This window comes from Anopheles darlingi, chromosome 3, assembly GCF_943734745.1.
Source record: "Anopheles darlingi chromosome 3, idAnoDarlMG_H_01, whole genome shotgun sequence".
NCBI classification, from domain to species: Eukaryota; Metazoa; Arthropoda; class Insecta; order Diptera; family Culicidae; genus Anopheles; species Anopheles darlingi.
This window is the reverse complement of record NC_064875.1, coordinates 35,173,439-35,188,660: the sequence shown is the minus strand read 5'-3', so window position 1 is coordinate 35,188,660 and position 15,222 is coordinate 35,173,439. Positions and strand designations below refer to the sequence as shown.

General features: G+C 39.1%; 2 protein-coding genes across 14 annotated transcripts in view; one reads left to right on the top strand and one right to left on the bottom strand.

The window, feature by feature from the left end:
* The window catches only part of LOC125956198 (transcription factor Ken 1), a 31,952-nt gene extending 25,740 nt beyond the window's left edge, over positions 1–6,212 (top strand). For all 6 annotated transcript variants that reach the window (XM_049687815.1, XM_049687812.1, XM_049687813.1 and 3 more), the window contains 3 exons: positions 46–1,100; positions 1,172–1,436; positions 1,596–6,212. In XM_049687815.1, coding sequence (XP_049543772.1) covers positions 46–1,100; positions 1,172–1,436; positions 1,596–2,380 — 2,105 coding nt within the window. In that variant the 3' untranslated portion in view covers positions 2,381–6,212. The remainder of the gene's footprint in view (positions 1–45; positions 1,101–1,171; positions 1,437–1,595) is intronic.
* Positions 6,213–7,731: 1,519 nt separating this feature from the next.
* LOC125956199 (endophilin-A) overlaps positions 7,732–15,222 on the bottom strand; it is a 13,401-nt gene continuing 5,910 nt past the window's right edge. For 4 of the 8 annotated variants that reach the window (XM_049687819.1, XM_049687823.1, XM_049687821.1 and 1 more), the window contains 6 exons: positions 15,149–15,215; positions 14,104–14,204; positions 13,901–14,004; positions 13,226–13,812; positions 10,620–10,744; positions 7,732–10,501 (listed from right to left, as the gene is read on the bottom strand). In XM_049687819.1, coding sequence (XP_049543776.1) covers positions 10,376–10,501; positions 10,620–10,744; positions 13,226–13,812; positions 13,901–14,004; positions 14,104–14,204; positions 15,149–15,215 — 1,110 coding nt within the window. In that variant the 3' untranslated portion in view covers positions 7,732–10,375. Of the gene's footprint in view, positions 10,502–10,619; positions 10,745–11,234; positions 11,328–13,225; positions 13,813–13,900; positions 14,005–14,103; positions 14,205–15,148; positions 15,216–15,222 lie in introns of all 8 variants that reach the window. The other 4 variants (XM_049687828.1, XM_049687824.1, XM_049687822.1 and 1 more) reach the window with 4 other exon arrangements.

Below are 15,222 nucleotides of genomic sequence, written 5' to 3'. Positions count from 1 at the left end.
CAGGGTTGATGTCTATGACCGATTTCGGGATGTTTGGTTTTACAGGTATGCAGAAATCGGTACCACTGGTGGATATTAATCGAAATGAAGGCCTGGGTCCGAACGATCGTCGACAGAGGCGAGCCAAGAGCCAAGAACTGCTGGACTCACAGCACGTCGGTTATCCTGCCGGTATGACGCCCCACAACATTATTGTCAAAAGCGAACGCCATTCAGTTGGCAGCTCGGAGGATGGGGCATTGGACGGTGAGGATGCCGACTATATGGACGAGATAGAGGAGGCCATCATCGAGAGCAATAACAACGTACAACCCATAGTCAGCAGCCAACAAGATGATGACAATGGCGGTGGTGCTGTTGGTGCTAGTGGCGAAGGTACCAGTGGAAGCGTAGGATTCGCTATAGAAGGCGTGGGGGATGGTAGAGAAGGAGGAGGAGGAGGAGGAGGAGGAGGAGGAGGAGAAGGAGAAGGAGGAGGAGGAGGAGGAGAAGAGGAAGAAGTAGAAGAAGAAGAAGGACATATAGAAGTAGAAGGAGGAGAAGATGGAGAAGGCGAGGGAGGTAGTGGTGCAGGAGGTGAAGGAAGAAGAGAAGGAGTAGAAAGCAGTGGCGGAGAAGGTGGTGGAAGAGGAGGAGGAGGAGAAGGAGGAGAAGAAGGGAGAATAGATGAAGGCGCGGGAGTAGTAGCGACAGGAGGTGGAGCAGGCGATGAAGGCGGAAGTACAACAGGAGATGTACGAAGTGAATCGGGTAGCAGTAGAAGTGGAGCTGATGTGCTGCATCCGGACTCGTTGCGCTCGTCTGCCTTCGTCCGCCAGTCGGCAAGGACTAGGCACAGTGCGGCCCGTAGTGGCAGCACCTGCGATGCTCTGGAAGAGGATGATGATTTCGAGCTGGATGTAGAGGATCGCGAGATGGTGGATAAAGAGATAACGCAGAGTGGTGCTGTTAGTGGGGTACAGCGGACCGAGCCGATCCGCAATCGGAGGCGCAGCTCGTCTGATCCTGTCAACCTGTCGATCGTGAAGCAGCAACAGCAGGATGTCGATTCGGACGATGCCAACATAGACGTGGAAACGATCAGCAATGCACCAACGAAGGTAAGCCGCAGTAGGCTAGGGTAATATATTTCCAAAAGGATTGTTTTCATGCGTTTCATTTTTTTTTGTAGAACCTATTGCCACCCCGATATCTGGATCCATTTCGCACCAAACGGAAAGCGTACTACATCCACTCGGACACCGAGTCATTGAAGCCGAGTCTTGAACACGAACTACTGCACGGATCACCGGATAACTACGTCGTGACACCGCACCGGAAGCGTCGTCCCGGCTTTCACAATTCGCCGGCCCAAAACCCGCCGTTCGTGCCAAGCTACCTGGAGGACCTGCGAACTCGCAAGTGTTTCCTCTCTGCACCAGTATCGTTCTTGCCGGGTAAGCTCTTTCGCTCTGCGCTCATCTCCTATCAATCATCTGTTGCCGTTCTGCCTTGTCTTGCGGTATTCGTAAGCTTGGACGACTGACTGCTGGTGGCTTCTTCGGCCATATTCTGATGTCCTGTTTATTTCCTCGTCGCACGCGATGCTTCTCTAGATAACAGGCCCCCATCTCCCGCCACCGCTCGTACTTCTGACCACGGAGGGACCAGCCTCGGAAACAATCATTCGCCCACCCACAACAACAACAACAACAACAACAACAACAACACCAATAACAACAACCGGCGTCCTCCGAGCACCGACAACAAGCTGGCAGTGGCTCCCTTCGTGTATCCTTGGCCAACGGCGGCTCTAGCAGCGTTGCCCGGTGGCCCAGCAGATCTGCTAACCGTTCCGTACCTGCACGCGGCCAGCGCCAACACCGACACTAGTCCAGCCGAGTTAATACAGCAGATGAAGAACTTCGAGAACAGCCAAGCTGCGGAAATGCTGAGCGCCCGTTCGGGAGCCACCGGTGGTGCCAGTGTCGCTGGTAGCGGTGGGAGCAGCGGCGGCGGCGGAAGCATAGGAGTAAGCAGTCTTTCCGGTTCGGGTTCTGGACCAACAGTGGTCGGCAGTGGTAATACACCAGTCCGGGAGTACCGCTGCGAGTACTGCGGCAAGCAGTTCGGCATGTCCTGGAACCTCAAAACGCATCTGCGTGTGCACACGGGAGAAAAACCGTTTGCCTGTCGACTCTGTGTGGCGATGTTCAAACAAAAGGCCCACCTGCTGAAGCACCTGTGTTCGGTGCATCGGAATATTATCAACTCTCCCGAATCCGGTGGCCGCTATACTTGTTGCTTCTGTACGCTGTACTTTGAAACACTGCAGGAACTGGTGCGGCATCTGTCCGGGCACCATAACAACTTGCTTCTGAGCAAAAACTTGCATGAATGATACATGGTGCCTCCGGGGGTAATGGCTGCTACTGCTACTGCTGCTGCCACGACGACGACAACGACGACGAGTATCGTCGACAACGAGAGACTTCGTTCGAATCACAGCAATCCACGGTCGGTTGCTAGTCGACATCAAGATGCTGCAGAGCAAAACTTCCTCCGGCGCTACTACGAACTTCATCCTTTGCATCATCATCGGCTGGAGCTATACGCAACACTTTGATGGATGAAACCGTGGCGCTAACTGAAAGCAAAGCTACTAATCGAACATGGATACCATATCGAAGCATGGTATTTGTGGAGGATCGCGATGGTCGATCAATGTACAAGTGCATCTGGTGGCCGAGTTTTGCATTGATTTTCCCTAGGAAGATTAAACCGGTCAAAACTCGTGTCTCGCACTTTTGACGATCCTTTGGTACCCGCGTCTAAGGCCTTGGGCAAGGTTTTTCACCTATGTACCTTTGGTTGCATCCCACTGCACCGACCCATATACTTCTGCTTGTGAATGTGTCTCATTAATCTATAGTTAGGATTGGACTGTATGGGTGTGTGTGTCTATGTGTGTGTGTTGTGTGTGTGTCGTTTATTGATCCCATAAACACACATAAAAGACACTCAATGCATTCTGGGATACTTGTGTATACGCGCAGCAATTGCAATCGTAATGGCATTCAGATTCGTTTGTCAATTGCAATAATGCAGCACAATCAAGATAGCCAGATCAATTTGCACAAAAATGCAGAGTGATAAAATCTTTGGAAAATACTCCTATTCTATTTCCAGCTGTTCGCTTCTCCGCTCAAAACTCCGCTCAAGCCATCCTGCCCTCCCTTGTGCACCCCCAGATACCCCTTTTCTAAAGAAAGCAATTCGTAACTTCCCGCAATCATTACACCGATAACACAGATCTGCTAGCTGGGGGATACACGTATGATTAAAATGCCTATTACACTTTATGCAGATTCCAAATGATTTTAGTCCCTAACATTTACTCATTTTATTTACTTGAAATTCATTTACTCCCATGTTGTTCGCTTTCTTTAAATTCTATCCTTTAAACACTGTATCAATTAAATCGCTTCCCTTCTTCAACCACCACCTTCACCACCAGCTCATTTGCACATTGCACCTCCCCTCCTGCTCATCTTCGTTTACCTGAGGCGCCAGATGCGGTCCATGGCATCCCTTACCCATGAGAGATATTTTGCAATATCATGATCAACACGCTTCTAAAGAGTAGTTGGTGTAATTTATTAAGTATTTTGTTGTTTTTAAATGATTTTTATGCGCCACTGCATTCTGACACAATTCCCTATTCGTTTTCTATCCGTTTTATTGTGAGCATCCTTTTGAGCCCTTGACCTTCGCCGATGGTCCTTACTTCCGTAATCCGTTTCGTCTTTGGTGAAACATTAATTCCCATTAATATTGTACTACTATAACATATAGAGCTTTTGATAGTAAGAACTTACGAACTTATCGTAACTTATCCGCTAACAACGCTGCTTTGTCCATCATCCGTCGTGTGTTTGTTCTTGCATGATGGGCACGCAACACCACCGTCTCGAACGCAATTCTTACTTATGTAAAAATTATGTTACACGCGGGGAAGTTACTTAGAACTAAGAATGAATTGCCGTGATTCACAACATGCGTCGCGGAGCAAGAGAAACAATTAAAGTGGATGCTGGAAGGATGGTAAGCACATGTGAAACTATAGATTATGCTATCGACGCATACCCACCACAAATTGTTAGTTGCCGACCGATTAGTAGCCCATCTATCCTTCCGTGTCTCATTCCCCTTTGTCACTTTCCTTCTCTGTGTCTGTGATGTTTACATATTATTTTCACATAATTCATATTAAGACATCAATCTTCTCCACCGGATCATGTATATTTACCATCAGAAAATACCAAAAATGAAATCCGATAGAAAGGCTCACCACAGTTACATGCAGTGTATCATGTTTTCTTCTCCTTGATTTCGTTGCCTTTCGTTGCGCGTAACAATGTTACAAACAAATCGAAGGGGTGGGTTCGGTATTGTGGCAAGATCATCGATAGTAGTAAGATTTGCGACAATTATTAATGCATAAGGTTTGTTGTTAAGACTAATCGTAACTGCGCATCGATCGAGCGAAAAACAGAAACCAGACGCAAAGTCCAATTTATAAAGCACTTCGTGTCGTTTGATGCAAAACCGAGGATCGAGTTGCTTTGTTATATTGTAGTAAACTGATGGTACAAATTATGAGCGTAGTGCAAGTTAGTACAGTTATTAGTCGTGCTACGGAATATTCAATTGATATTTTGTGTTCTGATATTCTAATTGAACCCAGCGTTAAAACGTTAGAACTTATGACAATGGACAACCGATAGGCAAATCTCACACACTCATCATTCCGTTCGCGTTGTTGGCGAATTTCAGAGCAGCATGGACACAATATGTGGACAGGACACTGCAGTTAGACCGATTGTCCATTCTTATCGAGACGGTCGGTGTTCAACCGAGTCACACAGTCCATTTTTCCATTTACCCTCTGCTTCATAGCAATTCGACCTTACGCGAACTAGTACTCATCTAGCAAAACAAAGAGAACAACTAAAGACATTCGATTTTAATAGGAGTTCAGCGCAAAAGGCACAACATGTATGGTAATAGATAGATTACTTTCTTAACGGAGTTAGTAGGTAAGGAATGGTGAAGATCAAGCCTGGCCCGAATGTAATCCCACTCAGACCATAACCAAAATTGCGGGAGGCTTTTCGAAGCGAAATCTTCGCCAGCATCGTCACGCGATGGGATTGAATTAACGTTATGTAGTGCTGGACACTGCATGAAAAGCAAATTTCTAACTATTATTTGGAATTTTCATAAAACTACACGCCATATGTTTGGAGGGACACGTGAGAAGCCTACACTCTCAGCCGATTAACCTGAAAAGGAACGGATTGCCGCTGGTAGGGTAGATTGCCGTGAACCGTTTCGTAAATAAATGGTCACCATTTCAAAAGAAGCCTACTCCGAACACTTTGGCACACATTATTTAAGTGTGAACTGTGTGAAGACACGTGCAACTAGACCACACTTTGCTTGGTTCCACCACCTTTGCTGCAGTTTTGCTTTTAATTTACAACTTTCCTATATGGTGTATAGTTTTCCCTCCAGCTCATGTGCAGTATTCCGTCTGTCCATCCAAGCTAATGCACAATATTTTGTAACGCTCCAGAAGAAGTATTGGATTCCGAACTTCTAGCTAGATGGTTTCAGAGGTTAGAAAGCGAACCAGAAGGGCAATAAAAAAACCCCCTAAACAACGAACAAAATCAAAAGAGAAACGGAATATGAAGTAAAAAAGCCAATTTAAGACAATTTTTCTGTAAAAAAGACAAGTTTAGATGATAAAAGTGAACGTTGTGATGACATAGGTCCTTTAGGAATATGTTCGAGAAAAATATTTTCCAATCCTATTAAAACGATTCGTGTTCAGCTTAATGTTTAAGGGGCAAGCACTAGATTTAGAAATGTGAAGAAAAAAAAAACAAAAAAAGGAAATTGCTAGCATCGATAAGAGTTTCTATTCACACTTAAGTACAGACTGTAGTGTCTAGTAAGATCCCTCTTATCCTATCTTTCCATTGTCTAGATTTTTTTATTGTATCTTTCTTCATTCTTTGTGTTGTTCTGCATCCTTAAACTTAAGAAACCGTATTTTTCCATTATATAGTATAGTGGAAGGTGTACATATAGCGAAATAGTAGCAAAAAGCAGAAAACGCCTGATGTGTAGAAATGTATTATTTAATAAATGCTTAATGAATCGAACTTCTTACTAATATTAACACCATTGGGATAAAAGCAACTTATTTTCGATGTTTTACAATGATACATTAGCCGAAACGATAATCAATTGGATAAAATTTGCCAGCAAGAGCACTTCCAGTTTACCATTTTTAGTTCAAAGTTAACAACTTTGTTGATGAATAAAGGTAAAATTCATTTAAATGAAGGCATTACGTATGGTAAGTAGCCAATCACACCCATCAAACCGCTTAAAATTCGGATCAATTCAAAATAACAGCCGTGCACGTTTGTCGCAAAATACTATTTTTAGACGATTAACAGTTTCTCGCAGCAATATTTGCCATCCAGCAATGAACAGTGCACATGCACATCGATTTACATTGAGCACAAATAAAATCGTTCGTTTAGATTACGTTTTATTCAACTCATTGAATTGAGAACCATTTATTAATTATCCTGGCTTGTCGGTTTAATTGTTTCCCTAACCCTCGCATTTCATTCTCCTACTAAACATCATTACACACTTTCGACGTGCTCTTTCTTAACACTCTTTCGGGGATCATCAGAAGAGATGTAGAACTCGCTTATATGACAGTATCGGTCGGCGTTATTACCATTAGACGGCCTACTCTAAGTACATCGTTTGTGTGTGTGTGTGTGTATTTCGAATAGTCGTTTACTCTATTTCATGGCTATTCTCGCTATTATTTTGTTCTTAGTTAAGGCTATACATTGAAGACAGCGTATAATGTACGACTCCGGTATACTCACCCCCTAGATCCTGGCATATATGAACATGCATATTTTAAAGAATTCATTTACATGATGCGACATTTTTTTCAAGTTTATCTCATCATTCATCATCATTGAGGAGTGATTCTTGATCTGGTTTGGATACAATTTTGGTTTTCATTTTCAATCGGGGTCAACGGCAATCTTTACCTCATAACATTCTCATTCTTTCTTGTTAATCACTGGTTCGTATTAACAACTATGTATTGTCCTTTAAAATTTTTCAATTTTACTGTAACATTTGTTTTGGATAGATTTTTTAATTCCGAATTGAAAATTCCGCGAAAATTAATTAGAAATAAATCAAATCCATCTTTACAGTCTAAGTAAAATAGATGGTCTAATTTGCAACAGCTGTTGTGGACTCAACTAGACATAGTACTAGACATAGTACAAGAAACATGGTTTGTTATTACGGTCTTTTTGCTGCTTGTTATATTCATGTTGTTTTAGTTTTGATATTTCAAATCCTCTCAATTTTGCTGTAAGATTGTTTTATACACTCTTTGTAGAATAAACGTACAATATTGATTTTGGAATTTTGGGAATTATTTGCCATGCTCGTTTTTTTTCAAATGCATTATAGAACAAAAGTTACAGTTATTCACAATAATTATTGGAAGATAGAAATTCATGCAGACAGTTTTGAAACAATTACCGTTGACTTGCTATTATCATTTATTCGGTACCCAATGCGATTTTTGCATCATGCAGATAACAAACGATAAAGTGAAAACACTGTATCAAGAAACTTTGAAATCAATTTAATCGTACTCAAATGACAATGTGACCCCACAGAAACTCCGCGATTTCAGAATTTTAAATTCTACCTATAATTCATACTCTTGGGCAAGATAAGAGAAAATTTTATTGTAGTTTTGCTAGTTGCAAAAATGTATGTAGCTTCCTAATGACCTGTGTTTATTAACTAGTACAATTAGGCGACAATAAAACAACTTTTATGATTGCTCGACGTGGTTAGTCGTGATAAAATCCTTCAGCGATTCTTTGCTTAGCAGAAGAGTCTTACAAAACAAGCTGCAGTTAATAGACTCTGGTGAAAGATTAATTTATAAATAACTCTGTATATAAGTTCATACTTCTTCTAATATTTTAAATATAATAAATTTTGCAAGGCTCAGGATGTTTTCTATTTGTATGTAAATGTCTCGTCTGCAACAAGTCTTTATAGCTCTGTTTTTTCCAAAGCAGGCTTCACGCATCATTTTTTCGCCTGGATAAACTGTTAACCATGCCGACACACAGTCGAACACTTAATTATACACATAGCTTAGAGGACATTTATACGTAGATTGACATGATTCAATAAACCGTTTGTGGTTACTTAATGTTGATCTTGTCTCTTTATGTAACTGACTTTGAATACCGTACTGTTTAACATTTGATTCCGAATTCTGTGATGATTTATACATGAAACTGAGCTACTGATTACCATCGATGCTGTGCCATTATCGGTGCGGAAGATTCGAATATCAAATAAGGAAAGTTTCAGTTAATTTTTATACACCTTTGGGATGATTCGATGCATCTGGAACAATCTTCATCATCTTCAATCGCCAATTCATACCTAAGCACATATTAGTGACGTTCTAAACAATAGTTTTCGCCATAGGTCACAATTTACTGGACGTGTAAAACGCCTATTGAATCTCTTAGTTGAAATTTTAATAAATACTGTGGCTGTAATTTGTAACTGTACGATTTATATGACCAACAAACTAATCTGTGAGTAATATTTTAGAAATCAGGGCGGTGTGTTTCAGTCGAGAGAATTAGCATCTTTTGTTAAGTAGCAATTTTTAAACTAGAATATATCAAGCTGGTTTTCGATACTTTGCTTCTCCTAATAATGTCACTATAATAGGAGAAGCTTATATATTTTGTAAACGACTTCTGTCAACATTTTGAGTGAAATAAAACGACATTTTGTTTAAAATGTGTGTGGAAACAGACAAATCACTCGGTGATTTGTTTTTTGTTTTTACTAGTCGCTTCGGCTGACAGTAGCCGCTCTAGCAATAGAAACCCCATCGGAAGTTAAGATTAAGTATATATATCGGACCATCTACATATATCGACAAGTACGATTCCACGTTCACAGTAGCAACGAATCCATATTCATAGTAACAAGTTAATAGTTGACCTACCCAACAAATAAATTTTAAAAAAACCTGTAAAAACCACTGTGCTTTACCATGTAGGTCGCCAACAATCTATACACTACACACTGCATTGTTCATTGCCTATCAACAGATACATACAATAAAATGTGCAAAGAAAGCTTAATTCCTGTTTATTTCTATCTAAATTTTGATGACTAACGCATTACGGCGTAACAAAAGAGAATTGATTGGATTTAACCTCGAAAATAAGTTCCTGTGTAATCGAAATAAAAGCATTAATCGTATGCCTGAAATATGCATTTGATACTATTTGATTTATTCAGGGTAAAATATGACATTCAGCCCATGCAAGTACCTTCAACTTCTACCTTTGTTTTGTAGATTTTTTTATTTTGGACATCAAAACTTTAGACAACAGAGAGTAATGTTTTAGTGGATAATTGACGTACTTATTTTTTATTAGAGACGGTAAAGGATAAATCAGCAAGTGTGACCCCGACACTTTTTACCGACCTGATCAACATATGGCAAACGTATTATTATCCTAATAAAAAAAAACAATAAACTATTATTTACCTAACCATTCCTACCCTTACATCTTGTTTTCAAACACATAGCACAACTTCGTAAGAACATACAATTTGCCATTTTTATACAATCTTGCATCAAGAGGCCTAACAAAGAATACTGAAAAATGTGTCTAAATTTCCTTCATTCCTCGACACATGTGAAACGTATTTTGCAAAACATTCAAATGCAAAGGGCATATACAACAACAAATAAATAACAACACATTTTTTGCTGTTGGTTTATTGTTAGAAGTAACCAATTATAAAAAATAAGCATGATGTATTTCTATTGCACGCGGTTGAACTGGATGATTGTTGTGTTTCCAGACTATTGTTTGAAGAATTTCCTTACTTGTTTCCATACTGATTTGTGAATGTTTGGTTTTATATTGCATATTGTCTTTAAGACCTTTGTTTAGGTTCCGCTGATAAATAGCTTCAACTATTATGCCGCAAAATGTTGCTTTTGTTCTTTTCTTTTTTCTTCGTTTCCAGTATTTTTGTTTAAATTTGCACAGCTTTGTCCTCAATTTAAAGTTCTATTCTGTTCGACTGTCCCTACTGTAACGTCTAAGCGTCAGTATTTGTCTTTGCTCTTTAGCAAGCTACTGATATTTTATTTTCAATTGTGTGTGCTTTGTTTGTATCATACGTGCCGCAACTCGCATAGTTTTTTAGTTTAGTTGGTTGGCAAAGGGACAGTTACTTGTACATACGACTGAGGAAAATATCCAGTTCTTCCATTCAGACTACCTTCGAACCAGTTTTCGTCGACACGTTGAATTAAAGTAATAAGATCGTTTTCCTATAATAAGAGAAATGGTTGTTGATTTGCATAATCTATATAACGTGTAGTTTTTGATTCTCTAATTAATAAAATAAAACGAATCTGTTGATCTCAGGAAACTTTCTTCGCTACATACCTTGAAACCAAGTTCGCCAGGGTTTTCCGGTTCGAAGTCGTACAACGCTGTGCAGCATGGTTGTGCTGGTTTGGTTGGCATCGGAGTTCTTGCAGGCGAACGCATTGGCGATGGTAAAGGTGAAGCTAAGACCGAAAGGATTTCAATGTTTTGATATATTAGTATTTTTTTTTTCAAAACTATATCTAATACAATTGTCTTAAATTTACAAGCATGTAAATAACTAAATGCTTAAATAAGAGACCCTTCCCTTATGAAACAAACAATAATAATAACACGATATTCTTTTAAAGCTACTTTTTGATCTTGCCAAACAAAATTAGTTAAATGCTTGCGCCTAATTAAGTGTTGATAAACAACGCAATATTAAATACTTATAATGTAAAAAAATACTCGTGCACCATTACCAATCAAATAATCAATTTAACTACACCTACAGGTCAGCCAGTAGTAAAGTTAATGCGTGATGTAGAAGTGAATAGCCCAGCTATGGAATGAACAATCGAAACATCGAACGAGGATAGATCCACAAATCAAAAGTAAGGATAACTAGCGTGCAGTTCACTGTAATCCACCAAATTTATTCTAACAAAAGATGGGAATGACCGTTTTTACCATTGGTAGAACGCGCCTGCGTTTGACCGTTACCCAAAAGTTCCAGATGTGTCGGTTTATTTACCGGAGAACTGAGATGCGATGACGAACCTCCTAGCAATAGGTAAGTGATACAAATAACAAAACACATTTACATAAAAATGCCATTTGATTGATCACGCAAGAAAAGATGTTTGATCACGCAAGAAAAGAGATAGGTAGAGAGAGAGAGAGAGAGAGAGAGAGAGAGAAAGAAAGAGAGAGACAGGAAGAAAGAAACATACAAAAAAGAAGGAAGAGTAAAGAAAAACGAAAGAAAAAATAATAGGAATGAGCCAGAGATAATGAATAATATAGATATTCTATCCATTAAGTAAGGTGGCATGGCTTTAATATTGAACACTATTCACATCGCTGCGACAAAGAAAAAATCTATCGACTCAATTAACATTAAAATGACTGTAAGGGTGATGCGATGCGACACAACAGTCTACACACGCAAAATAAACAGATCTGTACCTTGAGTGTGAAATTGTTGAAATAGAAATACAGGGAAAATAGCTTAAATTTTGTTTATATTTTGAAATATATGACTATGAGAATAGAAGTAAAAATGAGTTACACTGCACTACTAATACACCAACGATGAGGGATAGACTGAGGAGATATGTTAACGGTAAACATTGATAAGTGGCTCAAGCAATTTGATAACTCAATATGGATAATCAAACTCGACCTCGATCATAGCTCATTGTGATAGAAATTTTAGAAATCGAAGAATGTTTTCAAAACAAGCTTAATGGAAATCAAAAAATACTCAATAAGGGATCAAATAACAACAGTTGGTGGGGATTAAGAAATCGGGGATATGATTAATGATTACAATGCGTTTTCTATCCGCTATTACGTTGTGAATTCCCATCACCAAAGTACTTGCACAGGCTCATATCAGATTTATGTTGTAAATTAATTAATCTTTCAGTCGTCCGTCCACAAACGATGTACAGCGAAATGCACAATATGATATTCACCAATGCCAATTTTAGACAATGCCAAGACCACTGTTAGTATATGGAAGAAAACTTTAAAAAAATACACAAAAACATATTGTTGCGTATAGTGCCAATTTTTGAGACAGTGGTCAAGTCTCGACAATTGTTGACAACTTTTGTATAAGAATGTTTGTAATGATTTGAATAAACAAGAAGCCAACAAGTGATAACTACAAATGCGAAAGCAACGCACCGGCGAAAAGGATTTTTTGTATCGTCTCCCCTTGAGATTTGAATAACCTAATTTATGTTTATACAGCCGAAAAACCCTATTGACCCTATGCAAAAGGTATGCAATGTGACCTATTATTGTTTAAGGGACCTATGGCAGGCCACTTTGTATGGCAGACCCAAAAAACTGACCGCTTATGGGCCTTATATAATATGATTAGACATTAAACGATTTTACTGTACTATTTTTAGACATTGCACATCAGTAAATAAAGTGCCTCGTTGCTATAATTTAAAAATCATTCAAAGGCGCGTTATGCGATCCTATATGAAATAGGATCCAGGTATTAAAACCCCATATTAGCATCCCCTCTCACGTGATTGCCCTATTGGTGGCCACTCCTTTTTTATAGGATCAAACCTATAAAACGTAAATTAGGGTATTTTGAAAAAGAAAAAGCGGAGAAGGGGAGGTATCAACATTAGACTTTTAGTTAAAATTTAGAAGAGTTTTCCCTGGTTCTTCCAAAATAACCTAATTTCCGTTTTAAAGTTTTGACGCCGCGGAAAAAACGCAAAATTGGGCCTTTAATCAGAGGGGTGGAATAGTGGGTTTTTTTTACAGAAAAGGGTTCTAAGCACTAATCCAATACAGACATTTTAACATGTGTCCTTCACCATTGAACTTAGAGACTATGAATTAAATCAAGTTAAATTTGGGCGGCTTGCGAAAACGGAAGCCTATACAGAAGTAATGTAACAAATAAATGCATAAAAAAACAAAATCACCTGACCAAGGATCACTGTAGTTGTTGTTATTAACAATCTTTGCGGTGCTATTGGATGCCATACTGTACATCGTACTATTACTGCTTTTGTAATTGAATCGGTTATTGTTGAGCATAGTGGCTCTGGTGTCAGCGTTAGGTACCCTAAAACCATCACCATCGTCGAAACTGTTCGGTTGCTCCCAGGCATTCAACCATGTGTCCACCGACGAATCGTAGGACGGAGGTACAATATCAGTTTCAATGGCAACACCATTACTACCGGTACCACCTTCACCGCTCCTGCTGCTTCCGACTTTCCCATTTTCAAAACCGCTGCCGCCGCTTCGAGTTGACGCCAGACTGTGCTGTGAGCCGTACAGGCGATTGCGATTGAATTGACTATTGTTGGTGTTCTTGGGGTTTTTGATATTGGATAGATTTTGATGTGAGCTGTACATGTGATGATGGGAATTTTTCAACCTATTGGGATTAAGGATATGTGGCCCACCGTTCATTCCTTCCTGCGAACCCAGCATTTCGATGTTAATATCAGCGAGCGTCTTTGGTACAAACTCTGATTTTGGCCTTGCAGCAGCCTCTTCACGTCTATTGGTTTGCATAAACAAGAAAGAACAGAAAATTTTAATCAAATTTAGAACGTATTTTTTTAATTATTCCTTCACTGTTTACTTACTTTTCATTTAATGTTTCTACCAACACTTTCAGAATATCAGAACATTGCGAGTGGTAATCTAGCATACCCTCAGCGAATGTTACCAATTGTGATACTTGTTCCACCTTTATCGCGAAGAGAATTGTGAAAAGAGATCGAATGAGAGTGAGGAGTTATTCGTTTGGAAAACTGAAATACCTCAACCAGCGTACAGATATACTCACATCGTTTTCCAATAGATTGTACATTCCAACCTGTGCGAGCTGAAGCGATTCGGCAAATTTTTCTTCGGCACTCCTAATTTCATCATCTGTAATTTGAGATCCTATATATTAGCAAAATGGTTGATGTTGGGATTTACGTATTTGGCATTAAGATTTGTTTTAGTTAATGTTGGATTGAATCCAACAAAAAAAGAAAATGGGTCCATAGTGTGGAGACACGAGGCACCGCAGGCATAAACACATCGATATTACATGAGCAATAACATAATCGGCAGTGGTTGATGATATTATTTCATATGCATACACCCGTCGTGAAAAACCAAATCATGAAAATAAACAAAATAACAAAATATAATTAACATAAGCATAAAAATATTCATTTTTTAAAATAATCAAATGATCCTTGATAAATAGTACTTTTCAATTTTTTTCAATTAATCTTATTTAACAAATACGTAAATTTGCTGTGAAGGTCAAGACTACGACAATCATTTCCATGGTTAAAAATAATCGTTGGTTGGCGACTTACGAAAATTTATTTCAGATGCACGGCCATACGATGGCATTCTTGTTTTGCAACTCTCATACACATACCAAAAAAGTACTTTATCGAGAGCCTTTATAAACAACGTATGTGTCGTTGCTATCGCGGCCAGACGTCTGAAATAAAATTTCGCAAGTCTTCAAATGACAATCAATGAAAAATCTGCACAGTGAAAGCTGTAATGTTATGGCCCTACACTATACTGTGTAAGAGTCCTGTCCCTAAAGATATGGCTTAGAACATTTAAGAATACACAAGAAGCGTTTTTTCCTTTTTTTATCGTTTGTAATATTCTTGAGCCATATATAGAATTGCATTCTTTTATAAACTGAGCCGTTGTTTCAAACCTCAAAATAATCGTAAGATTTTAAATGTTATCGTTATTATTACTTTATAGTAATGACCTGAATGGATTCAGTGAATATGTTTTATAATTTTTGGAACATAGTTATAATGTTGTAGAACATACAGAAACAATGTTATAAAAGTGATCACACATACCCTTTGCTTGCCGCCGTTTCTTGCAATCGAAGTCAAGACGTCTTCCTTGAAGTTTTTTACGATGGTGCTATACA